Source organism: Hyperolius riggenbachi, chromosome 1 (genome assembly GCF_040937935.1).
Source record: "Hyperolius riggenbachi isolate aHypRig1 chromosome 1, aHypRig1.pri, whole genome shotgun sequence".
NCBI classification, from domain to species: domain Eukaryota; kingdom Metazoa; phylum Chordata; class Amphibia; order Anura; family Hyperoliidae; genus Hyperolius; species Hyperolius riggenbachi.
The window spans coordinates 277,991,956-278,018,645 of NC_090646.1; the positions used below are offsets into that span (position 1 = coordinate 277,991,956).

Consider the following 26,690-nt stretch of genomic DNA (forward strand, 5'->3'; position numbering starts at 1 on the left):
AAGCAGTCAAACATCTGCTTGTTAAAAAAGAAAAAAGGCCATTTCTGTAATTGCAAATGCAGGGGATCAGTAGGATATTAATACATTGGTTATAATTCATTTAGGCTAGGTCCACATTGGGCTATTACAGTGCGTTGCAACGGCTGCATTGTAACATTCAAAAACAATGTGACGTTCACAGCGCGGTATCACAAGGCACTGCCTGCAGTGAGTTTGCCGCATAATGCCTGCGTTAACAGTATAGTGAAGCATACTTTTTCACTGACTGTATGCGATGCAACTTTCCCATTCCATTTCCGCTGCTACACGGGATGCAACGCAACTCTCACTGTGAACCTAGCCTTAATTGTTAAAGGGTTTTTCACTTTATATCAGCCTTTTCACTCTGGAGAAACCATTTATAGATGAATTACAATATATCTGCAACCTACAATACATTCAGGGAGAGGTTGAAATCTAAGGGTCCTTTCACACTGTATCCTGTAAAACATGCGCTTTTACAGTGACAGTGAAGCAGACTTTAATGTACTGTACGCATCACATACACATGTTGCAAGTTTTCATCACTGCGCATAGTAGTGTGAAATACCCCAAATCCTCGAGATGAAAGAGCTGGCATTGCGAGAGTACCAAAAATAGTTTTGTTAAAGGGAGCACAATCATATTAACCAGTTAACGACCGCCCACTGCACAGGGGTGGCCAGAAAGTGGATCCCGTAAGGACCGCCGCGTGTACAAGAGGCGGCGGTCCTTGTACGGGCATGGGCGGAGCGATCGCGTCATCCGTGACGCGATCCTCCGCCGGGGATCGATGGCCGAGGATTTAGCCTCCAGCTCGCCGGCCACTTAGCAGCGCCGGCGGGCGGAGGAATACACATATCCGCATGCAAAGCGTATAATAGGCTTTGTAATGTATACAAAGCCTATTATACAGGCTGCCTCCTGCCCTGGTGGTCCCAGTATCCGAGGGACCACCAGGGCAGGCTGCAGCCACACTAGTCTGCACCCAATCACACTGACCTCCCCCCCCCCTGCCCCCTGATCGCCCACAGCACCCCTCAAACCTCCCCCCCCCCCCTGCCCACCCTCCAGACCCCTGTTTGCACCCAATCAACCCTGTCACTATCTGTCAACACTATTTTTTTTGTATTCCCTAAACTGCCCCCTGCTCCCTCCTGATCACCCCCCACCCCTCAGATTCTCCCCAGACCCCCCCCCCCCCCTGTGTACTGTATGCATCTATCCCCCCTGTAATAACCCACTGATCACCTGTCAATCACCCATCAATCACCCCCTGTCACTGCCACCCATCAATCAGCCCCTAACCTGCCCCTTGCGGGCAATCTGATCACCCACCCACACCAATAGATCGCCCGCAGATCCGACGTCAGATCGCCTCCCAAGTGCATTGTTTACATCTGTTCTCTACCCTTAACACCCACTAATTACCCATCAATCAGCCCCTGTCACTGCTACCCATCAGATTAGACCCCTATCTGCCCCTAGGGCACTCAATCACCCGCCCACACCCTCAGAACGCCCTCAGACCCCAGCCCTGATCACCTCGCCAGTGCATTGCTTGCATCTATTCCCCCCTCTAATCACACCTTGAGACACCCATCAATCATCACCTCCTGTCACCCCCTAGCACACCTACCCATCAGATCAGGCCCTAATTTGCCCCGTGTGGGCTCCTGATCACTCGGCCAAACCCTCAGACCCCCTTCCGATCACCTCCCCAGTGCATTGATTGCATCTATTTTCCCCTCTAACCACCCCCTGAGACACCCATCAATCACCTCCTGTCACCCCCCTAGCACTCCTATCCATCAGATCAGGCCCAATACAACCTGACATCTAAAAGGCCACCCTGCTTATGACCGGTTCCACAAAATTCGCCCCCTCATAGACCACCTGTCATCAAAATTTGCAGATGCTTATTCCCCTGAACAGTCATTTTGAGACATTTGGTTTCCAGACTACTCACGGTTTTGGGCCCGTAAAATGCCAGGGCGGTATAGGAACCCCACAAGTGACCCCATTTTAGAAAAAAGACACCCCAAGGTATTCTGTTAGGTGTATGACGAGTTCATAGAAGATTTTATTTTTTGTCAAAAATTAGCGGAAATTGATTTTTATTGTTTTTTTTTCACAAAGTGTCATTTTTCACTAACTTGTGACAAAAAATAAAATCTTCTATGAACTCGCCATACACCTAACGGAATACCTTGGGGTGTCTTCTTTCTAAAATGGGGTCACTTGTGGGGTTCCTATACTGCCCTGGCATTTTAGGGGCCCTAAACCGTGAGGAGTCTAGAAAACAAATGCCTGAAAATGACCTGTGAATAGGACGTTGGGCCCCTTAGCGCACCTAGGCTGCAAAAAAGTGTCACACATGTGGTACCGCCGTACTCAGGAAAAGTAGTATAATGTGTTTTGGGGTGTATTTTTACACATACCCATGCTGGGTGGGAGAAATCTCTCTGTAAATGGACAATTGTGTGTAAAAAAAAAATCAAACAATTGTCATTTACAGAGATATTTCTCCCACCCAGCATGGGTATGTGTAAAAATACACCCCAAAACACATTATTCTACTTCTCCTGAGTACAGCGGTACCACATGTGTGGCAATTTTTTACACCCTAAGTGCGCTAAGGGGCCCAAAGTCCAATGAGTACCTTTAGGATTTCACAGGTCATTTTGCGACATTTAATTTCAAGACTACTCCTCACGGTTTAGGGCCCCTAAAATGCCAGGGCAGTATAGGAACCCCACAAATGACCCCATTCTAGAAAGAAGACACCCAAAGGTATTCCGTTAGGAGTATGGTGAGTTCATAGAAGATTTATTTTTTGTCACAAGTTAGCGGAAAATGACACTTTGTGAAAAAAAATCAATGAAAATCAATTTCCGCTAACTTGTGACAAAAAATAAAATCTTCTATGAACTCACCATACTCCTAACGGAATACCTTGGGGTGTCTTCTTTCTAAAATGGGGTCATTAGTGGGTTTCCTATACTGCCCTGGCATTTTAGGGGCCCTAAATCGTGAGGAGTAGTCTTGAAACAAAAATGACCTGTGAAATCCTAAAGGTACTCATTGGACTTTGGGCCCCTTAGCGCAGTTAGGGTGCAAAAAAGTGCCACACATGTGGTATCGCCGTACTCAGGAGAAGTAGTATAATATGTTTTGGGGTTTTACTTTTTCACATACCCATGCTGAGTGGGAGAAATATCTCTGTAAATGGACAATTGTGTGTAAAAAAAAATAATCAAACAATTGTCATTTACAGAGATATTTCTCCCACCCAGCATGGGTATGTGTAAAAATACACCCCAAAACACATTATACTACTTCTCCTGAGTACGGCAATACCACATGTGTGGCACTTTTTTGCAGCCTAACTGCGCTAAGGGGCCCAAAGTCCAATGAGCACCTTTAGGCTTTACAGGGGTGCTTACACCCCACAAATGACCCCATTTTGGAAAGTACACACTTCAAGGTATTCAGAGAGGGGCATGGTGAGTCCGTGGCAGATTTAATTTTTTTTTTGTCACAAGTTAGCAGAAATGGAAACTTTTTTTTTTTTTTTCTTTTCACAAACTGTCATTTTCCACTAACGTGTGACAAAAAATAATATCTTCTATGAACTCACTATGCCTCTCAGTGAATACTTTGGGATGTCTTCTTTCCAAAATGGGGTCATTTGGGGGGTATTTGTACTATCCTGGAATTCTAGCCCCTCATGAAACATGACAGGTGGTGAGAAAAGTCAGAGATGCTTGAAAATGGGAAAATTCACTTTTTGCACCATAGTTTGTAAACGCTATAACTTTTACCCAAACCAATAAATATAGGCTGAATGGGTTTTTTTTTTTTTATCAAAAACATGTTTGTCCACATTTTTCGTGCTGCATGTATACAGAAATTTTACTTTATTTGAAAAATGTCAGCACAACGTTAAAAAAATCATTTTTTTTAATAAAATTCATGTCTTTTTTGATGAATATAATAAAAAGTAAAAATCGCAGCAGCAATCAAATAGCACCAAAAGAAAGCTTTATTAGTGACAAGAAAAAGAGCCAAAATTCATTTAGGTGGTAGGTTGTATGAGCAAGCAATAAACCGTGAAAGCTGCAGTGGTCTGAATGGAAAAAAAGGGCCGGGTCCTTAAAGGGGAATTTCAGCCTAAACAAACATACTGTCATCAAGTTACATTAGTTATGTTAATTAGAATAGATAGGTAATATAATCTCTTACCCACCCTGTTTTAAAAAGAACAGGCAAATGTTTGTGATTCATGGGGGCTGTCATCTTTGTCATGGGGGCAGCCATCTTTTTGGTTGAAAGGAGGTGACAAGGAGCAGGAGACATAGTTCCAACTGTCCTGTGTCCTGATTACCCCTCCCAGCTGCACACGCTAGGCTTCAAATGTCAAATTCAAAATGTAAAAAAAAAAAATTGCACCAAAACAGCAGAATGAGAACAACAAAATCAGAATCCCATCATGCTTTGCACAGCATCAGGGGAAAAAAGCCTGGGCAGTTTTTTTCTGTGCAGCTAAAAATGAGGCTTGTATAAGAGAAACAAAGTTCTGATGCTGTGAAACTGTTAAAGAAACACCAAGCCTTTTCAGTGCTGCTGAGTCGATTTTTAGTCCCGAGGTTCACTTTAAGGGGGGTAAAGCCTACGGTCCTCAAGTGGTTAAAGTGGGTATGATTAGAGATGATAGAACATGTCAATGTCAAAAAACATCACAGCTGTGAAACTCTCACCCAGATCTGAAATCATCTCTTCATGGCAAGAGACAGGGGTGAGTGTTCCATCCTGATTTTACTTGACCTCTCAGCAGATTTTGACACAGTTGATCATGAAATTCTGCTAAACTGGCTACAAGAGTACTGTGGCATAGATGGCTTAGTTCTCCAATGGTTCAACTCCTTCTTGGCTGGCAGAACACAAAGGGCCTTTCCTCTCCAACTCTGTACCACCAAAATATGGTGTGCCCAATCAGAGCCGGGACAAGGTCCTCCAGCACCCAAGGCTGAGACACCAAAGTGCGCCCCTCCATCCCTCCACCCCAGCCATCACACACTTATTGCTATTAGACTAAGAGGCACCCCAGGGCCCACAACCTCCCCAACACCTTAATATCTAGTTATCTGGCTTGCAGTCACTGCCATGTATCCCCTTTTCTTATTTCTTTCTGCTTCAAACACAATTAGGAATGACAGATGAATTAATTCTGCTCCCCCTCCTACACTGCGCCCTGAGGCTGGAGCCTCTCCAGCCTATGCCTCAGCCCGGCCCTGTGCCCAATGGCACGATGCTATCCCCTTTGCTGATCACCATATACATGCTACCTCTTGGAAAAATCATCCAAAAACATGGCCTGGCATACCAATGCTATGCTGATGACCCCCTAGCAATATATATATATCATTCAAGCTTGGCGCCACACAAATAAATGCGTGCTTAGCTGAGCTTCAGGGTTGGATAAAATCCACTGGCTAAAACTAAATGCTGACAAAACTGACGTTCTTGTTATCGGAGGTCAGCAGAGTAGCTTCAGTCTCAGCCAGAAACACTAAATATAGGGCGTTCAGAACTGACAATCTCAGACTTTGTGCACAGCCTGGGAGCATTGACTGATGGGGAATTAAGCTTAAAGGGATACTGTAGGGGGGGTCGGGGGAAAATGAGCTGAACTTACCCGGGGCTTCTAATGGTCCCCCGCAGACATCCTGTGTTCTTGCAGCCACTCCCCAATGCTCCGGCCCCGCCTCCGGTTCACTTCTGGAATTTCTGACTTTAAAGTCAGAAAACCACTGCGCCTGCGTTGCCGTGTCCTCGCTCCCGCTGATGTCACCAGGAGTGTACTGCGCAGACACAGACCATACTGGGCCTGCGCTGTGCGCTCTTGATGACATCAGCGGGATCGAGGACACGGCAACGCAGGCGCAGTGGTTTTCAGACTTTAAAGTCAGAAATTCCAGAAGTGAACCGGAAGCGGGGCCGGAGCATTGGTGAGCGGCTGCGGGGGCACAGGATGTCTGCGGGGGACCATTAGAAGCCCCTGGTAAGTTCAGCTCATTTTCCCCCGACCCCCCTACAGTATCCCTTTAAAGAGACACTGAAGCGGAAAAAAATATATGATATAATGAATTGGTTGTGTACTATGAATAATTACTAGAAGATTAGCAGCAAAGAAAATATTCTCATATTTTTATTTTGTAGGTATATAGTGTTTTTTCTAACATTGCATCATTCTCTAATATGTGCAGATTACACAACACTCAGCATTCAAAATGATTCTTTCAGAGCAGTCTGTGAACTAATGACCTCTCCTCTGCAAGAGGAAAAGTAAATAGTTAACTAACAGTTGAGATAATAAAAGTCAGAAAACAGCCCTCTCCACGACTATGAAAGTCGTAGAGATAATGGCTTTTTTGTATAGGGATAACAACTGGAGGTTCTTAACTCTTCCTGTACTGGAAACAATTAGACTGATGTATCTGATCTTAATGCTTTATTTCTTAGCTGTACTACACAAATCATAATATCATAGTTTTTTTTTCACTTCAGTGTCTCTTTAAGGAATCAAATCTCAGCTGTTGTGAAACATTCCTTCTTTCACCTAAGGAAAACTGAAAAAATTAAGCACCTTATTCTTCCATCAGATCTTCCAACCCTAGTTCATGCATTGCCGGTTGGACTACTGCAATGTTTTCTATATAGGCCTTCCAAACAAAGTCCTGCGCCCATATGCAATTACCGGTAACATTTTTTTTCTTGAGTTATCGCCCAGGAGATCATTTTAATATTCTCTTAAAAATATTTTTTTCGTCATTTTACAATTGAAAAACTACCCAAAAGTTAGTAAAAAAATTATCTTGAGTATTTTCTTGCTTGCTGGCTACCGATAAAATAGGAAAATTCTATTTAAGATTGGCTTATTGACATTCAAAACCTTGTACAACTTGGGCTCTGGATACATGAAGGATATGTTGCAACTACATCACACCTCCCATAATCTAAGATCAAAAGGATTACATGGTTGCCCTTCCCCCCCACCACCAGAGTCCACCTCTAAACCTTTGGAGACTGCTGTCATGCTGCCCCTATAATTTGGAAATCCCTGTCTCACATTTCAGTCCAAACTGAAAAGCCGCATGTTGAGTCTGGCATTTATGAACACCTATTTACTCTGTAATACAGTCCAATCTGCAACCATTTAGTGATCTGAGACAGGTCTATGCGCTGAGTCCTATTGGAGAAAAGCACTTTTCCAGTGTTATTGTATAATGTCAGCCTGTGCTCCAATGCAGAGTTGGTATTTGGTCACTTCCCCCAAGTGACCAAATACCAACTGGGGATGTGACTAAAACTTGCGGTGCTGCGAAGTACAAAATAAGGCAGTGTACTTTCTACAGTGATGTTTTTCAAAATGATCACTGTAATGGTGGCCATACATGGTAAAAAATTTTCATACAATCTTACCATTTCTATGTAGCATAAGGGTAAATTAAGTGAATATACTGAAAAGATGATTTATGCAGTTCCTTTATATTACATAGAAATGGTAAAATTGTATGAAAAAATTGTACCATGTATGGCCACTATAAAGAAGATAGTAAGGCTATATACCAGTGTTTCTCAAACCTGTCCTCGCGACTCCTCAACGGTGCATGTTTTGCAGGCAACCTCGCCTATGCACAGGTGGGGTAATTAGTGTCTCAGCTAGGTGGATTCCATGTAGCGAAGACACTAATTACCCCACCTGTGCATAGGTGAGGTTGCCAGCAAAACATGCACCGTTGGGGAGTCGCAAGGTTTGAGAAACACTGCTGTATACAATACAACCTTATCTTTTGCAGACACTGTGATACATTTGACAAATGGCCACACAAATCACATGGGATGCAAAATGGTGCAGGCGCTACACAAATAGCTGTGGAAATGATGTCAGTAAACAATGAGGAACAGCGATCCACAGTATTCTAATCAGTCATAAAAGATAGAAGAGAATTCTATTTGCCAAGCTGTATGTGTTCCTCCTACAGGCACAAAGCTGGAAATAAAGCTTAGAGAGTTTGAGGTTGTGTGGTTACAGCCCAGGGCTGGAGAAGTTTTTATTACTTTGTGTATGGAACATCTCCAGTCAGTACACTGAACACTTCAATGAATGTTTTTTTTCAGTTTGTGATGTGCGCACAGCAAAATGCAGACTTACCGTTTGCTCTCTCAGCTTGTCATACAGAGATTCCAGTCTCTTATTTGCATCATCTAACTTCCTTTTGGTTTGCTGGAAACCAAAATATATTAACATTAGAGGCTTAGAAAGGAGGTTTCATATCAACACATTTCTAAAGTTTTCTTGACCTTCTTAGGGAGGTTAAAGCATACTCAAAGTGAAAATAAACGCAGAAGGTAAACAATTGCATCTATTGTCCCAAGCCTAAATAGGTCTCTCCTGGAATACCACAGTCCCATTTTTATTTCAAAGAATAAAAATGTGGGTTTAAAGTATATGACATATTTAATATTCATTCTGCTCCCATACAGACATATCTCAAGTTATTGATCTTTTTATCTCATTCCACGAATGTAGAAGTGATTCTCAGCAACATAGGAGTTTTATGATCTCTAATTACTTATCGGTGGCTGCTACTACAGTCTGCTTGTAGAAAACATTTAGAGCCCTAGATTCTTAATCCTTATAGTTGAGAAAAGAACACAAGCTAGTTCCAAGTAGGACTGGGACTGTATATATGCATGTTTATCACATCATGTTACATGTCGTTCAGGATCCCTTCTAGTATTGAGGAAAGAAAATGTAACAAATCCACTGCCACGACTCATAATAGAATAAAAATGTCAATTACTGGATCAATGGCTGAGGACAAGCATCTTTGGATAAGAGCCTCAAATGTGTTCTTTAGAATAAGGTGTTCCTCTGGGATGGGGTTTTTGGTGATCTTCTCAGTAGGGAGAGTGTGCATGGTCTGGAAAAAGACATGAAAAATAAACAAGATAATTAAGAGAAAGTACATTACATTTTTTTTATCTGTTTACTTTGATTAGCTGGAAACTGAGTGCAATCAAGCATTGTCATAATGCATCTATTGCTGAGAAATTTTGCAGTGCCTAGCAAAGTTAAAAAAAAAAAAAAAAGTTCACTTAAAAATGAAAGGAAAATACAATATTACAATACAATAAAAGATTGGACAGATTTAATGAACAGGGAGTCTACTAATGAAATTACATTAATGAAGCACAATTGGCATTTATAAATATCTTTCCCTTCCATCGGACACATACCGTATATACAGTAATATATAGACAGATTTTTATTTGCTTTTAACAACCCCCCCCCCCCCCCCAAAAAAAAAAAACCCACACACCTCTGTTTATGCTCAGGTACGGTGTGGCCTGTGTGGTTCCCCCTATTCTCCTTTCCCCTTGCATTGTGCAGAGGGGCTGCAGTGAAACAATTACCTGATCTGACGCCGTGTCTTCTCCAACCACCGTGCGGCAGCATCTCTCCTTAGGCTCCCATTATCACGTCATGTATTGGGAGATGTTGCCGCACAGTGGTCCGAGAGGCACACTGCAAGAAGAGGAGAGGACCAGGCAATAGACCTGGTAATTGTGCACCATTGCAGCCCCTCTGCATAATGTAAGGGGGAGGGGGGAATAGGCGGCACTATTTGTATGCTGGGGGGGGGGGGGGGGGAGGAGGGAGAATACACTCTGGCCACACTAAATTTGCCATTGGGGGAGGGGGGTGTTAAGCACACACTGGCCACACTACATGAAATACAAACCTATCTTGGCCACCAGCAGGGCTAGAGGTCTCAATTTGTCATAGAAGTAGGTCGAGGCATCCCCTCCTTACCCTACGACGAGGGTCCATACAAGACATTGTTGTAAGGGCCTGTGCCTCAAATGTAAAGAGAATCTTAAGTGTTAAAAGTAGGAGCCTGCGTTTTTTCACCCTAGGTTTATACTCACGTCAAACAATTTTCTGGTTTCTCAATGAAAAATATAAGAATCTCAGTTTATATTCAGATTGGTTTATATTTGAGTATAAACAGGAAAATGCATTTACCTAATGGAAACCAATATGCACATGCTTATTCTGAGATTAAAGCTGAACTGTATAGAACACATACATGTTTTGAATATCAGGAATAAGGACACACATGAAATATCTTTAGAGCAATATGTGGGAAAGGACCATGACTTTTCCTAAAATGTTATAGCAGGTATTTTCAAGCCATCTTAACTTTTTTCTCAGTTTCTGTGTAAAGAAAAGTAAGCCAATTATGTTTTTCTTAAAGGATAAAAAAAAGCATAAACTCTTTACTACACAGTGCAGGTAAAAAGCTATATGCAGTTGAATCCAAATATTGCAAATTGGCAGAATTTAGTTTGGTTACTAAAGTATGACCAATCCTGTACTCTCAAGGAATTAAAGTGACACTGAAGCGGAAAAAAAAATTATGATATAATGAATTGGTTGTGTAGTACGGATAATTGATAGCGCATTAGTAGCAAAGAAATGTCTCATATTTTTATTTTCAGTTATATAGTTTTTTTTTAATAACATTGCTTCATTCTCTAATATTTGCAGTTTACACACTACACTCTGCATTCTAAATTATTTCACAGAGCAGGCTAATGAACTTTTCCTCTGCAGAAAAAAAAACAAAATACAGTGACAGACACTTGAGATAATAAGCTTCAGAAGACAGAGCTCTCTGCAAAAGTTGGAGAGATCAGTGAAGCTCTTTTGCATAGATAACAACTGGAGTTTCTTAACTCTTCCAGTACTGGAAACAATATTAGACTCATATCTCTGCTGCTAACATATTATTTCTTAGCTGTACTACACATACAATGCATTATATCATAAGTTTATTATTACTTCAGGTTCCCTTTAAATAAGGCAGTAATCTTTTTGGAAAACAGTGATCATAATGACCTGTATGGTATTTCCAATCGGTGCACCAGGCGCACCCTCAACACTAGTCTTAGAAGATTCATAGGGCACCCCAGGTTGTCCGATGTGGGATTGAACAGCAGGGAACGTGCTCTGTACTGGTTGGCCATGGGGCATCTGTGAGGGCTGATATGGGACTGACGCTGCAGGTACTCCAGAAACTGGAACTTGCTGTTGGGATCGTGGGTCTGCTACAGGGTTCATTATGGGAGCTGTTATTGGTGGAGGTGGTACATAGTTTTCCAAAACCTGTAACGAAGAAAAGGAACATATTGTTTGGACAAAAAGAAAAAAAAAAAAAAGACAAAAACTCTTGTAAGGCAGTTCTGGTATCTTCGGTCTGATTCTTGGTCAAAACAGTATCTGCATTGAATTCGTACATTGGGTTTCCTCTAGACACACAGTTTCCTCCCATATTTCAAAAACATACCGGAAGGTTAACTGATTCTATAACAATTGGCCTTAGGCCCGGTTCACATTAGCGTTTAAAAACGGTCCATTCCAGGATCAGATCGGTTGCGAATGGATCCAATGTTAATTGATCCGTTCACATCCGTCCGTTCCAACCGATCTGTTTCACACCATCCGCTGAATGGACCACAAGTTTCCTCCTGCAGCAATTTTTCTGGACCGCTGAGCCCAGCAGAACGGAAACTGAACCTGAAGCACTGCATTGGATGCAATGTGAAAACAGAAAATTTTATCCAGCAAAACTTGCTTTTGCTGATGGGGTCCTGGGGAGGAGGGGGTTATGGGGAAAAGGAAGCAGCTTAAAGGTCCGTACACACGCCGGACTTTAGGCAACGACGAGTCCGTCGTCACCTCCCGCTGGGTGGGCGTGCCAGCGACAGTCCGGCGTGTGTACAGTCTGTCGGCGGACTGATACGGCTGTTTCTGAGCGATCCGCCCGGCGGATCGCTCAGGAACAGCCGTATCAGTCTGACGACAGAGCGTACACACGCCGGACTGTCGCTGGCACGCCCACCCAGCGGGAGGCAACGACGGACCCGTCGTTGCCTAAAGTCCGGCGTGTGTACGGACCTTAAGGCAAACGGAGTGAAAACTGATCCGATCAACAATTAAGTTTGCCACTTAACCGGGCCTTTGACTAGGGCTGGGAAATAAGACTATAAATACAGTAGAGATTAGATTGTGAGTGAGCTTGTGTGAGGAACAATAAGTGACCTGAATTATTTAAAGAGACTCCGTAACAAGAATTGCATCCTGTTTTTTATCATCCTATAAGTTCCAAAAGCTATTCTAATGTGTTCTGGCTTACTGCAACACTTTCTGCTATCACAGTCTCTGTAATAAATCAATGTATCTTTCCCCTGTCAGACTTGTCCCAGTGTCTGGAAGGCTGCCAAGTTCTTCAGTGTTGTGGTTCTGCTATGAACTCCCCCTTTCAGGCCCCTCTCTGCACACTGCCTGTGTGATATTTAGATTAGTGCAGCTTCTCTCTGCTCTCGTATCTTTTACAAGCTGGATAAAGTGTCCTTTGAGCTGGCTGGGCTTTCACATACTGAGGAAATTCAGACAAGGGCAAAGCTGTTTGCAGGAAGAAAAGAGCAGCCTGAAACTTCAGTGCATGAGAGCAGAAGGGGGAAAGAAACACACAAATGATCTCTTGAGATTTAAAAGGAAGGGTGTATACAGCCTGCTTGTGTATGAATGTATTTTCTATGTGTGGACATACTGTACATCAACCTACTTCCTGTTTTGGTGGCCATTTTGTCTGTTTATAAACAAACTTTTTAAAACTTTTTTTAACCACTTTTAATGCGGCGGGGAGCGGCGAAATTGTGACAGAGGGTAATAGGAGATGTCCCTAACGCACTGGTATGTTTACTTTTGTGCGATTTTAACAATACAGATTCTCTTTAAAGCATTCTGGGCTTATTTTCTGGTCACGGCTCCCTTTGTGCTGTGAAGACTCAGCCTGATTAACTAAGCCAAGCCATGCACGGCTATAGGGGTTCAGTTGCGTGCTGCAGAAATCTGCAGTATGCTGTCCAGATTCACAAAGCAGTGCGATCTGGACGGCAAAGCAATTTAAAAGATAGGCAGCATTCCTCTCGCCTGTGGGGGAAACGCTGCAGATCCATGCTGATTTTGGCACTAGTAGAAATGGGCCCTCTATGAAACATTGCAGAAAATAACAGGCCTATGTACCTTTGTAACATCTGTAAGATTCGCCCTTTCCTGACCTCTGCCACCACCAAACTCCTCATCCATGCCCTCATAATTTCCCGCCTTGACTACTGCAATGCCCTGCTGTCTGGTCTCCCTATAACCCGAACAGCCCCACTGCAGTCCATCATGAATGCAGCAGCCAGAATTATCCACTGCTTCCACTGCTCCACCACGGCAGATCCCCTCCTTGAATCCCTCCACTGGCTTCCTATCCAGTCCAGAATCAGATTTAAGATACTGTGTCTGACCTACTAATCTGTCCAACCTACATTTCCGATCTTACTCAGAGGTACACACCTAGCCACTCACTCCGCTCTTCCAATGAACTTCGCCTAACCGCCTCCCGCATCACCCAGTCCCATGCACGCCTCCAGGAATTCTCAAGAGCTGCTCCAACACTATGGAACTCCCTACCTCTACCCATTAGGGCAGCCCCCTCCTTCAACATCTTCAAGAAAGCCCTCAAAACTCACCTTTTCACTCTGGCTTATTACCCCTCGCAAGTGCTCTAAACCCACAGATGAACAACTCTGGTCCCCTACCATTCGTGTTCTTTCCTCTCCCTCTAGATTGTAAGCCTTTGGGCAGGGTCCTCCTCCTGATCATGCACCTCCATTACTGTGAACCCATGCTATGCATCTGAGTGAACTTGCCTAATCCCCATGCTCCCATCCATTGACTGACTAAGCTTTACCTTGTACTCATACTGTGCTAAGTGATCTGGTCTTTCTTGTATTCATGTATTGTCATTTTGCTGTATGCCACCCCTAAATATTGTCTGTAACCTAAACTAATGTCCAGCGCTGCGTAATATGTTGGCGCTTTATAAGTACAATGAATAATAAATAAATATGTAAGATGAACAACAACAATAATTTTTAGAGGTGAATTTGCAGATAGAGTTGTATAGTGTGTGCGTGCCAAAAGAGTGAATAAGTGTGTGTCTGTGTGCATACAGTGTCTCTGGCTAACAATATAATGATCAATATTTCCAGATATAGTAGAGACTGATAGAAAGTCAGGGAATGTCAATTATTTTACTACCTTTCAGCACTCAATATAGATTAGATAGAAATCTAATTGAATATTGCTTGGATCCTCACTACTAGCTTTGTACAAGTAAAGTATGCAAATGCTGATCATGTGGTGCATGCCAGAACTCAACATCCCCCTGCTGTTCTCTCGCTTGCACTAAGCCAATAAAAGGACAGCCCTTCCTGACCAAGTTTTGTTTAGAAATCAAGCGAGCCCTGATTTTTGTTAGGTTTTCACTGTATTGGATTTGTTTTTATTAAACTGAATAGTTTAATCTTATAAAACTCCTGATTCATATACAATAGAATCCCTTTATAGTAAACTCCAAGGGACCAGGAAAAGCAGTCGACTACGGTATATCAGAAGTTTACTCTATTAAAATTGGTCATAGGTTGTATATTTATACAGAAACATTTGCTGGGACCTGAGGACTGAGTATTATATTAGAGTTTACTATAACGGGATTCTACTGTAGCACTTTTTTCCTGTCAGACTAAAAGCACTCGAGAGCTGCAGCTAGTAAGGATGTACTCCATATCAATATGCCCTTTTCTCTTATGCTGGGAATACACGGGTCGATCCGGCGGCCGATTAGCTGCCGGATCGACCACAGCCGCGTCCCCGCTTGTCCACGCGGATCGATTACTGCTCGTCCCTGCTGTCGCTCCTTATCAGCTGCTCGATTCCCTGCCATTGTCCGCCGGCGGGGATTGAGCGGGCAGGGGTCGGGCAGCTTGATCGGACCAGCTGAATATTATCAGCTGGCCGGATCAGCTGCTCGATACACGGTACAGAAAGGTACCGTGTATCCCCAGCATAACAGGCCTAATAATGACTTTGTGCCCAATTTCAACCCTTCTCCTACCAAATGCCTAGCACTAATCAAACTGTTCCTGGAAGTCAAATAGTGGCCATACATTGTTAGATTTTAGATAAATGACCCATTACTCCCTGATATTGATCATTCGCCTGGTTTACCAACTTCTAGCACTAGATATATGAAAATATTCCAGCAGACAGGCCTTTTAAATTATGACGATCTAAAGGGGGATGGTATTGGTGCCAAGAAATGAACTGGGTCAAAACAATGCCCTTTCATCCATGCCCGGGCTGCAAACGAGGTGCTAGGCTGGACTAGGGGATCAGGGAGCTTCAGCATGCGGGGCTGATCGTTTGTCAACATTGAGAAGCATTGGATTGACACCAGGTGAATGACAGGCTGACAATGGTCTAAAATTATATGTACAGTAAGTATGGCACTGTATGAAGGGAAGCGTAGCATACTGAATTGAGTATACTGTTTGATTGTGTAACCTGCAGCACCAATATGATGAATTAAGCATGCTGAATTAATCATGTGACTTTGGCGTGGCACTGCATAGTGTTTCTATTTATCTCCAAACATTGGCATAACATCCCCAAAGGCAATATAAAAAGTCCCATTCATAACATGTTCCTAGGAGTGATTAGAACAGGGATAAGAGAAGCAGACAATCGTCCTCATGCACAGACCTTTTTCTTTGAAGTTCTAGATAGTGTAGGGGGGTCGTTCCATCCATTCTGAGGCCCTGAAATAAAATGCTATTGTCAGTTGTCAGGCAAGCCAACAAGTCACTGGCAAAAATTGCAGTCACACTGCCAACTTGAGCAGAAAGCAATTACAACACTGAAAACTAATTTATAATTGAAAGTGTGCTTTTTATGCCATGGTTTTGGTCACCGCCCACGCCATCATGCTCACCCCACCTTCAACTCATTCAAGTAGGATTTAAAGACCCATATGTTCACCACTGCTTACCCACCAACTCCTTAGCTCCAACCCCCTCCCTTGGACATGCACTCCCCCCCACCCCCCATGTGATCCTCTCCCCATCCCTTAGATTGAAAGCCTATTTGTAAGTGCCCTGCTCCTCAATGAAAAGTCATGGGTGTGATGTCATGTGGCCAGAGCAGTAGGTGGAGAGGAAAATGCTCTTGGCAGAGGTGGTCGCTATTGGCGACCTTGGCCTAGTTTCATTAAGCATGTATACATGCCTTTAGGTTGCATTCACATTACACAACACAGGTGCATAAAGCAGCCTAGAAATATCTGATGTTTCTGTGTATTCAACCCTATAACTTATGCGTGGTACTGTACTGCACCACAAACTGCACAAATTAGTCCTTAATGTGGTTTAATGTGGTTTTCCTGGTTATGCGACATGAAATAAAGTCCCAACTGGAAAAAAAATATTTTTAGCGAGCCCGGGCGGTGAAAAGATCTAGCAATGCTGATGCAAAAATCTAACAACTGGAGTTCCCAAGACATATTTTAGTGAATTGTCAGTTTGAACATCTATGAAAAGTTGAAGGGTGACTTGATCCTTTGACATCTAACTAGATGTCTAGATGTATTCAGATTTGGGTAGAGTGACTCTATAACGAACCCTGCATACCTTTTTGTTGAATATTATATTTTCTAACACTAAGTCTTAAAGGAGTTATCAGCCTAAATAAAAAAAACTAGCTTTACTCACCTGGGGCTTTCTCCAGCCCCTTACAGCCGACTGTCCCACGCCGACCGCTCCCTCTCTGCGCCGGCTTACTTACAACGTGGGGTTGACTGACAACAGCAGCGGTTAGCACAAGTGCAGTGAGGACGACCTTGGTGGTCAGCCTCCGCACTGTGCTCGGAGACCGGGACAGTGGCACAGAGAGGAGCGGTTGGCGGGGGACAGTCGGCTGCAAGGGGCTGGAGAAAGCCCCAGGTGAGTAAAGCTCATTTTTTTTTTAATTTAGGCTGATAACTCCTTTAAAGGTGCCCACGAACGGTACAATTTCCCGAAACAATTGTTCATGCCCCTCACCTGAGGGGAAATGTTAAGCAATACAATCAGACCAAAAGAATTGCTCAGAAACTTGGAACTCGTTCAGAAACTCGTCATCAATTCGCACCATTAACATTACTCGATTCAATCAATCATACGGTCAATCTTTAGGGAATTTGTACCATGAATGGGCACCTTAAGAGAGACTATATAAAACTAGTGCTGGCAGTTATTAGATCTACTGTATGTTAATAACACAAATAAGCAACTCAAACATATTTCTGTAGCCGTCTAGGGAAAGCTTGAAGATAGATTTTTGAAAGGTTTAATTTATCAAAAAGACAATTTCAGGTAATGGAATTTTTGAAGGGGAAATTCATATTTTGAATTGGTTATCAATGTTTGAATTAATCATAGAAAAATAAATCAATTTCCATTCCGATTGTTTCTTAAATGTTAAAAACGGAGTGTTAATTGAGGGAGAAATAAAAAGAATTTGCGGTAAGAAAACTTTTTGTAGTATAGCAACTAATTTCCAGGCAGCTTTTGTGATTGATCAGGCTGCATCATGCTGTTCACCTGGAAAGTTTGATCCCATATCTGGTTCAACTGCATATTCTGTAGATGAAATGCAAAAATCACTTACACAGTGTTCCATTGTAATTTGACTGTTTCTAAAGGTAGACTTACAGCATTGCCAAGATCACTTAAAGAGTAACTGTCAGGCTGCAGAAGCTAATTTAAACCTCTATTCTCCTGTGTTAAACAGTTTAGACAGAAGCCAAAAAGACATTACTAAAGATAAAGATCTCTCTTACATTTAATGTGTGCTTATCAGCACATCTAAGCTCCTAAGGAGGACGCAAGCCGCATTCCATACTGCAAAGCATTCTGGGGCCCTCCCCTCGGCTGCTAAGGAGAAGACGGGATCAAGTTTCAGCAGCTTCTAACGCAGTCCAGCCACAGCACAGATAAATCTCCGGGAAGATTACTCTGCAGGAGTCCGCTATTGTTCCTAGCCACATGGCTCATTAATATTCACTGCACACTGTGTTATTCTGTACTAGCTCCTCTGTGATCAGAAGCAGGCAGGACATGACGACACATTTGGCTTCACAAACATGGAACCTGCCATGGGCTGTCAGGAGCATCATTCTCTGCATATACTATATAAAAATTCTGTGAAATCCAAACGTGGACAGTGAAATGCATATGTAATGTAAGTACAGCCAATCTTTAGCTACTGATATATGTGTTTATTTTCTCTGAGACCTTATACCTAACAGCTCCTCTTTAAGTAGTGTTAATTCTATGCTTAAAAGTAAACTAATGAAGTCATAAATCTGTAAAGTCTTGCAATGAAACTACAAGGATATGCCCATGAGGTTTAACTACACAAATCCAAAACCAAACAAGTCATTTCAGGCCTTGGAGGAGATTCAAGGACTAATGGCACAAAGCACCTTTTTGCACTACGCTAGTGGGGGTGTTCTAGGCTGCTATGTAAGAGTTTGCAACCAGACAGCTAACACACAACCCCTGTATGGTGTTTTTCCTGAGTTCATTCTCCAATCGTAGCTTACTAATGATCTTTGAAGGGCTCTCTTTCAACATATAAATGGGTTTTGGCTTTGTATTTCTAAATATTACAAATCTTTGCTGCAACCCCTGTAATTAACAGGAAACTGAAAACTTAAATGACACCTGAAGTGACAGGGTTATAGAGGCTGCCATATTTATTTCCTTTTAAACAATACAAGTTGCTTGGCTGTCCTGTTGATCCTCTGCCTCTCTTACTTTTAGCTATAGACCCTGTACAAGCATGCAGATCAGATGTTTCTGACTGAAGTCTGACTAGATTAGCTGCATGTTTATTTCAGGAGGGTGATTCAGACACTACTGAATGTCAGAAAGATCAGCAGGGCTACCAGACAACTGGTATTCTCTAAAAAGGAAATAAATACGTCAGCCTCCATATCCCCCTCACTTCAGGTGTCTTATAATCACATTTGTCATTTACAAAAGGTTATATTTTGGCATCAGGTTTTAAACTTAAACTGCACATACATTTTGCATGGGGTGAAAGGCACTGTGACCGTTCAGCAAAGGAAATGTGAAATCCTTTTATTATTATCAAACATATTCATGTTTGCAGTCAATCTGTGGTAGCTTCCATTTCTTTCAAAGAAATCAATTAAAATGATCTTTTACACTCCTAATTATCAAACACTTCCAATGTTTTGTAATAAAACCTATAATAAATGTACAGTACCTCGTGAAAGTGTACAATCCTCCCCCCGCCCCTCATTTTTTTCAATTTTGTCACCTGGAATTGAAGTGGATTTCTGAGCTTACACTTTAACTTACACAAAATGCCCACCACTTTAGAGATGAGGCATATTTTTTTATATAAACAAGCAATATAAAAGACATAAAAAACAGAGATAAGTTTTCATACCAATACAAGATTCAGGAACAAAGCATAGAAGTACCAAACACATGCGTTTCTGCTGGTCATTTCCTTTAAAAATATCAAAATAAGCCCATGCTCCCCACCCGCCCCACATATCATGCTCAGACCTGTTCTTTGGGATGCAGGCAGTTCACTGGCAGCAGGCAGAGTACCTGTAGGTCCAGGTGGAGGCGCTGGATAAGGTGCAGAGGTAGCTGGAGCTCCGGGTCCGCCATGCTGGAAGGATGCTCCAGGAGGAGGAAAAGAGGAGGAAGGAGAAGACGACACTGGAGAATGCTGAGGCTGAACAGGATAGGGAGCAGGAGGAACAGAGTGAGAAGACGAGCCATAAGGAACGTTATGATATGGAGAAGCAGAAGCTGATGGCTGGGGCTGGTACATAGCTACTCCCCCTGAACCATAAGAATACTGTTGAGACTGATAGGCTATACACAGGATAAGGGAGAGAGAAGAAAAATGTATTAGTGATAAATTAGTATCTATATATCTTCACAACACATGCTACTGTAGAAATAATTTAAAATACAGACATTAAATATTAACCATCTACTTTGCATTCAAAGCACAATATACCTTTTATTTAAAAAAAAAAAAAAAAAACTGCTAATCCTCACACTGCAAAAGTGGCCACAAATGGATGGAAGAGGGTAGGAAGAGCACAGATACCAGGAGCAGCACGATATAACTGCTTGACTTGTCTCCATGGTATTAAACAGAATCCTTAAAAATAGCTAAAAGTGAAACATTTTCATTGCTACCATGGGACAGCATAATATTGGAGAGTTTTAAAGCCCTAGATTAGGCATGTATTTTTTTTATTTACCCCGATTTGTTTGCAATGGTGGCATTGGGGTACATTCACTAAACTGCAATAGGCAAAATGACATGCAATAAATTCTTATGCATGATGATTAGAGCATAATGCATTACATGAAATGTGCAGCACTCTACTATATTCATAGTTCAGTAAAAAACTTAACACACGTAAATCTGCCTACCACAGTGAATATACCTCATTGTATGCAAATAACAAATGCAGCTAGACTGGGTTGAAATGAAATCCATGACTTGCCCAAACTCTTCACCTATCCCATCATCGCCTACAGGAGATAGTCAGGAGGGAGCTAGCTGGGAGGGAGCAAAAGCCAGAATCTACCTGTGAGAACTGAGCAGACCCTACGCAAATGAGGGGAGGGGCAGAGCTTTGTACAGAGGAAGAAACTCTGCTGGCCGCTCTATACTTTACGCATAGATTTCTGGGTCATGTGACTGATCCTTTTTTACTGGCATCTATGCAAATTGTGTGGACAACGACCTAATCCTTATTAGTAACATTTAAAAATCCAGGAGGGTGAACTAACGCTTTAAGCAGCTCTCATCTGATGACATGTATTCACCTATGAGAAAGTTTCCTTTTCTATTAATTAGTAGATTTTATTCTGTGCCTCTATAAACTGAGTTAATCAACAATAATGAACATCTGCAATAATTGTAATATTTCTGTACAAGTACTGTGATAATTATCGCAATCTAGCATAATGATTTATGTGATGTATTTCCAACAGAAAACAGTATGTACACATACTCATTGAATAGGGTTGCTGGGGCCCCATTTGCGACCTTGTGCTGTAAGGATTGGGGTTGGCGTCCGGAGGTGGTCCTGTAGGTGCTGGTGCAGATGGATACATGACTCCTGGTAGGTTGAAGCCTACTGGTGGAGCATTCTCTCTCTGAAAGGAAGAGGTCTATGCATCAAATGACTATGTAATTACAGAACAAATTATAATGAAGCATTTATAAATCAGATGCCTGCCCACGATTATTACACCATATCTTATACAGAACTTTCCCAAGCTAATGACAATCAATGCTAATTTCCTTGTTTGCGAGAAGCCCCGATCATGCACTTTTGTGAAGCAGAACCAATATGCTGTTCAGCATTGTAAGAAGACTCTCCCTGCGTAGGTTACAGAAGAAGCCTTTGCTACAAAGCCTTCTTTAAAGAACAGAATAGGGTAACTGCTCCTGTATAAAGAATACCGAGGTAAAGAAGCATTAAATAACGACAAAGAAAGCTGCAGCATGTATACATATCAGAAGCACCTTCCTTACCAATGCATGCTGTATGATAGTCTCAGCAGCGAATTACATGAAGGTTTGGACACACTGCACTGTGCAAGGGATTAGAGTGTGCCCAGCGGAATTTTGAACAAAATATGGCAACCAAAAAAGTGTGGAAAAAAAGGGAAGAAAGTGTCAAAATTTGTGGAGTACCACAAAGCAATACCTGTGTGTCAAAGAAGGAGGAGGCAGCAGGTGGAAAGCTGGTAAGGGCAGTAGGGTTTTTGTTACTCCAGGAAGTGACAGTAGGGGCAATTCTAGCCTGAAGTAAACAAAGAAATAACAAATCACTGGACAAAAACTTAAGGTGCCCATACACTCGTCAGATTGGCAGCAGACAGATAAGAAATGCATCTGATGATCTATCTGATGCGTTTTTAGAACATTTTTTACCAGGATAGAATTCCAATAGATTTCAGTTTGAAATCTGTTGAAATTCGATCTGATGGCATTTTTTTGCCATCAGATTTCCATTAAGGCCAATGCAAACTGATAAGCAATCTCATCAGATCGACCTAAATTTTCCACCCTGCTAGTTCGATGGAAATCCATCGAAATCGATCGAAATCGGCCGTCGATCGGTCGATTGGCCAACCGATTTGCGATCGATCGATCGATCGATCGATCGCGATCGATCGGTCGGCCAGAAAATCGGCTGAGTGTATGGGCTGCTTAAGAGATGAGAACTAAATTTCTCCTTGGATAACTGCATTATGTTTTAAATTTGTGTTTTAAGGGAGAAAATGTTATTACATGTTATGTGAATTCTCCATTATGGATAAGATTCAAAGGAATTGATATAACCAACATACACTGCACATGACAAACAATTATATGACAAAAAGCAACATCTACACTGCAGTGAAAGAGATCAGATATAAACACTGAGACAAGGGCCACAATTTACTAACATGATGGTGATAAGACAACTGAAAACTTATCATAAAACATCAATCTACATTGCAAACGTCAATTCACTAAAGAACCTGTCCTAGTAAAGGTTTTGTGAGTGACAAGTTTTCACTCCAGTCCTTAATATATCACCTTTGTGGTTATGTTTACATGGAGTAGGTAGGGGAGGTGCACACAGGCCCCTGCCCTCCCGCAGCCTCCTCTGTCAGGCACATTACAGCCAGCCTGCAGGAGGATCCTGTGTATGGCAGCCAAGTGAGTTAAATTACAGAAACTGTGTGTGCGTGCCTGAATGCGTTTGTGTGCACCAGGTGTAATATTACCAATATTCTACTACATCTAACACAGAAATTGAAAATTTCAGCTTTACTGTGCGCCAAATTTCCAAGCATTGTTTTTACATGTGTGCTCTAGTATTGGCCTCAATTCACTAATCTTATCTCCTGTCTTTTATAACTTTTCTAGAGCTATCACCAAGGTGATAAGGCATGTAGTATTCAGGAAACATTTTACCTCAGACAAACCTAAAGTTAACTCTTCTGTCTTTAAAGGTGGCCATACACTGGTCGATTTGCCATCAGATCGACCAACAGATAGATCCCTCTCTGATCGAATCTGATCAGAGAGGGATCGTATGGTTGCCTTTACTGCAAACAGATTTTGAATTGATTTCAGCATGAAACCAATCACAATCTGTGAAGCTCCCGCATACATTACCTGCTCCTGCCGGCGCGACTCCCCCGGTCTTCGCTGTCCTCTTCTCCGCGCTGTGCTCAGAGTCCGGCAGGCTTCACTGAACTTCCTGTCCAGGGAAAGTTTAAACAGTAGAGGGCGCTCTACTGTTTAAACTTCCTTCCGGGACAGGAAGTTCAGTGAAGCCTGCCGGACTCGGAGCCCAGCGCGGAGAAGAGGACAGCGAAGAGAGCGGGGACTCGCGCCGGCGGAGCAGGTAATGTATTGCCGCTGTATTGCGTCGGTCATCGGGCATTTGAACGCAGCTATCGATGCACTCCCGACCCGCCGCCGATCGAGCAAAATCTTCCGCACGGACGGATCGACGTAAATCGACGGGAACAATTGATTTCGGACGGAAATCGATCATTCTGTCAGCGTTTGCACAACGATTTCACAGCAGATTCGATCACAGTGATCAAATCTGCTGTATATCGGCGGGAAAATAGTTAGGTGTATGGGCCCATTTAGTTAAGAGGTAAGTTAAGAGGTAAGATCTCTAAAGTTAACTCTTCAATCCTTAACCTATTTTGGTTCCTGGACGTAGTTTCTACGTCCAGGAACCATGCGCGCTACCGCACGCTCCCGCGGCTGATCGCGCGCGTGCACGCGCACTCCCGACCGCGGATTCGGTAGCCAGGGAATCAATGTATCGGGCTACGGTGCCCGATCATTGATTCCTCTCCCCCGCTGAAAAAGCGACAGCTTATCTCAGAAGCTGCGCCTTTTCTGGCCGTTCCCTTCCCGATGTGTCACTGTAAGCGTATGTTACGCTTAGAGTGACGTCATGTAAACAAACTCATGGCCGCCATCTTGTGGCCAAAAAGTAATACTACACCTGTAAAAAAAAAAAAAATTTAAAGTTAACACACATTTACATTATAAATCTATTGTTTACCTCCCACCCTCCCAAAACTACCCAAATAAAATGTTTACAATAAAAAAAAAAAAACATTACAATAAAAAAAAAAAAAAAATATGTAAATATTTACCTAAGGGTCTAAACTTTTTAAATATCAATGTAAAGATGAAATATTTCTATATGTTTTTTATTTTAAACTTGTAAATAGTGATAGATGCAAAACGGAAAAAATACACCTTTATTTCCAAATAAAATATTGTCGCCATACATTGTGATAGGGACATAATTTTAACAGTGTTATAACCGGGACATATGGTCAAATACAATACGTGAGTTTTAATTATGGAGGCATGTATTATTTTAAAACTATAATGGCTGAAAACTGAGAAATAATGAATTTTTTCCGTTTTTTCTTATTCTGAGCCATAAATTACTTTTCTCCTATGTTGCTGTTACTTACAGTAGGTAGCAGAAATCTGACAGAAGCGACAGGTTTTGAACTAGTCCATCTCTTCTTGGGGGATTCTCAGGGATTTATTTCTTTTCAAAAGCACTTGCTCTTTCCAACCGCCAAAAAACTGTGTAGTGAGCACGATAGCTGGCCAGCATCATTGTTTAAATCCTTTTTAGGGAATATCTTTATAGAGAATAAAAGCCTTGCAGAGAATCCCCTATGAAGAGATGGACTAATCCAAAACCTGTCACTTCTGTCAGATTTGTACTACCTACTGTAAGTGACAGCAACAATGGAGAAAAGTAATTTATGGCTCATTTTACTCTGGAAAAAAACTTACTTCTTATTTGTCTATGTTTGCACATATTTTAAATTTTACAATTTTTCGTCATAGTGCCCCTTTAACTGCATCTGAAAATACAGTAACTACAGAGGAGGTGTAAGGACTGAAGTGATAAGAGAACTCTCTCACTGTGAAAACGCATCTGTACACCTTAATAAAGCAAGATTGATGTGTCCTGGTAAGTTTTCTCTTGCCTTATTATCTGCAGCATGATCTTAGTGAATTGAGGCCAATATAGAGATTTTGGCACTGGGACAAAGGGGGGGTTTGAACCAATACATGATGTGAGGAGACCAGTGCTCCTTCAAAGGTAGCATTATGATTGGAGAATGATGGAGCTAAATATACTTCATAGGGCTGTGTAAGACAATTAAGGGTCCTGCACATGGCCATGTAACCCTGGTGGAAGAATTCTATATACCGTAGTTTTAATAACCAAGAGATCTCTCCGATCTTCTGAACGAAATACAATTTCATATACCGTACTTTTCGCCGTATAAGACGCACTTTTTCTCCCCAAAAAATGGGGAGAAAGTCCCTGCGTCTTATGCGGCAAAGGCAGGGAATCCCCGACTTACGAACACCCGCCGATACGAACCGCGACCCGCCGTCGGGGATTCCCTGCCTGTGCGTCCTGCTGTGGCCTCTCCTCCCCCTCCTTGCTTGCCCCCCTCCTCGTGTCCCCAACGTGTGCGCTCGGGCCCCCCTAATTGAGAAGCGGCAGCTGCTTACCTCCTCCATCTTGCCCGCAGCGATTGAAGACATCCGGCTCCTGTGGGCGGCTTCCTCTAGTGCCGGCTTGTAATGACGCGTCATCGATAACGCGTCATTACAAGCCGGCACTAGAGGAAGCCGCCCGACAGAAGCCGGATGTCTTCAATCGCCGCGGGCAAGATGGAGGAGGTAAGCAGCTGCCTCTTCTCAATTAGAGAGGGACCCGGCGAGAACACACAGACAGGACACGAGGAGGGGGGCAAGCAGGGGGGACCCGGCGATCACACATGGGGGCAGAAACACGGGGGGCAGACACACATGAGGGCCAGAAACCTGGGGGCAGACACATGGGGGCCAGAAACCTGGGGGCAGACACATGGGGGCCAGAAACCTGGGGGCAGACACATGGGGGCCAGAAACCTGGGGGCAGACACATGGGGGCAGACAGCTGGGGACAGAAACCTGGGGGCAGACACATGGGGGCAGACACATGGGGACAGACACCTGGGGGCAGACACCTGGGGACAGAAACCTGGGGGCAGACACATGGGGTCAGACAGCTGGGGGCAGACACATGGGGGACAGAAACCTGGGGGCAGACACATGGGGGACAGAAACCTGGTGGCAGACACATGGGGGGCAGGCACATGGGGGCAGACAGCAGGCACATGGGGGCAGACAGCAGGCACATGGGGGCAGGCACATGGGGGCAGACAGCAGGCACATGGGGCAGGCACATGGGTCAGACAGCAGGACACATGGGGGCAGACAGCAGGACACTGGGGGCAGACAGCAGGACACAGGAGGACACCATTTGGGGGAGGTCATGTACAAGACGCTCCTGAAATATGGACGCACCAGGTTTAGTTTATATCTTTTTTTTCCCTGGATTTTGCCCTCTAAACCTGGGTGCGTCTTATATTCCGGAGCGTCTTATACGGCGCGAAATACGGTATATTTATATTGCCAACAACTGTAAACATAACATGGCTTCTGAAGATGCAGCAGCCTCACTGCAACATGCATCGGTCAGGAT

At 43.0% G+C, this 26,690-nt stretch overlaps 1 protein-coding gene across 10 annotated transcripts in view; it reads right to left on the reverse strand.

The window, feature by feature from the left end:
• SEC31A (SEC31 homolog A, COPII coat complex component) overlaps positions 1-26,690 on the reverse strand; it is a 114,631-nt gene that overhangs the window by 600 nt on the left and 87,341 nt on the right. For 2 of the 10 annotated variants that reach the window (XM_068233623.1, XM_068233626.1), the window contains 8 exons: positions 21,804-21,899; positions 21,102-21,246; positions 19,624-19,941; positions 17,623-17,661; positions 15,749-15,804; positions 10,991-11,257; positions 8,889-9,008; positions 8,237-8,308 (listed from right to left, as the gene is read on the reverse strand). In XM_068233623.1, coding sequence (XP_068089724.1) covers positions 8,237-8,308; positions 8,889-9,008; positions 10,991-11,257; positions 15,749-15,804; positions 17,623-17,661; positions 19,624-19,941; positions 21,102-21,246; positions 21,804-21,899 — 1,113 coding nt within the window. The remainder of the gene's footprint in view (positions 1-8,236; positions 8,309-8,888; positions 9,009-10,990; positions 11,258-15,748; positions 15,805-17,622; positions 17,662-19,623; positions 19,942-21,101; positions 21,247-21,803; positions 21,900-26,690) is intronic. The other 8 variants (XM_068233625.1, XM_068233628.1, XM_068233627.1 and 5 more) reach the window with 8 other exon arrangements.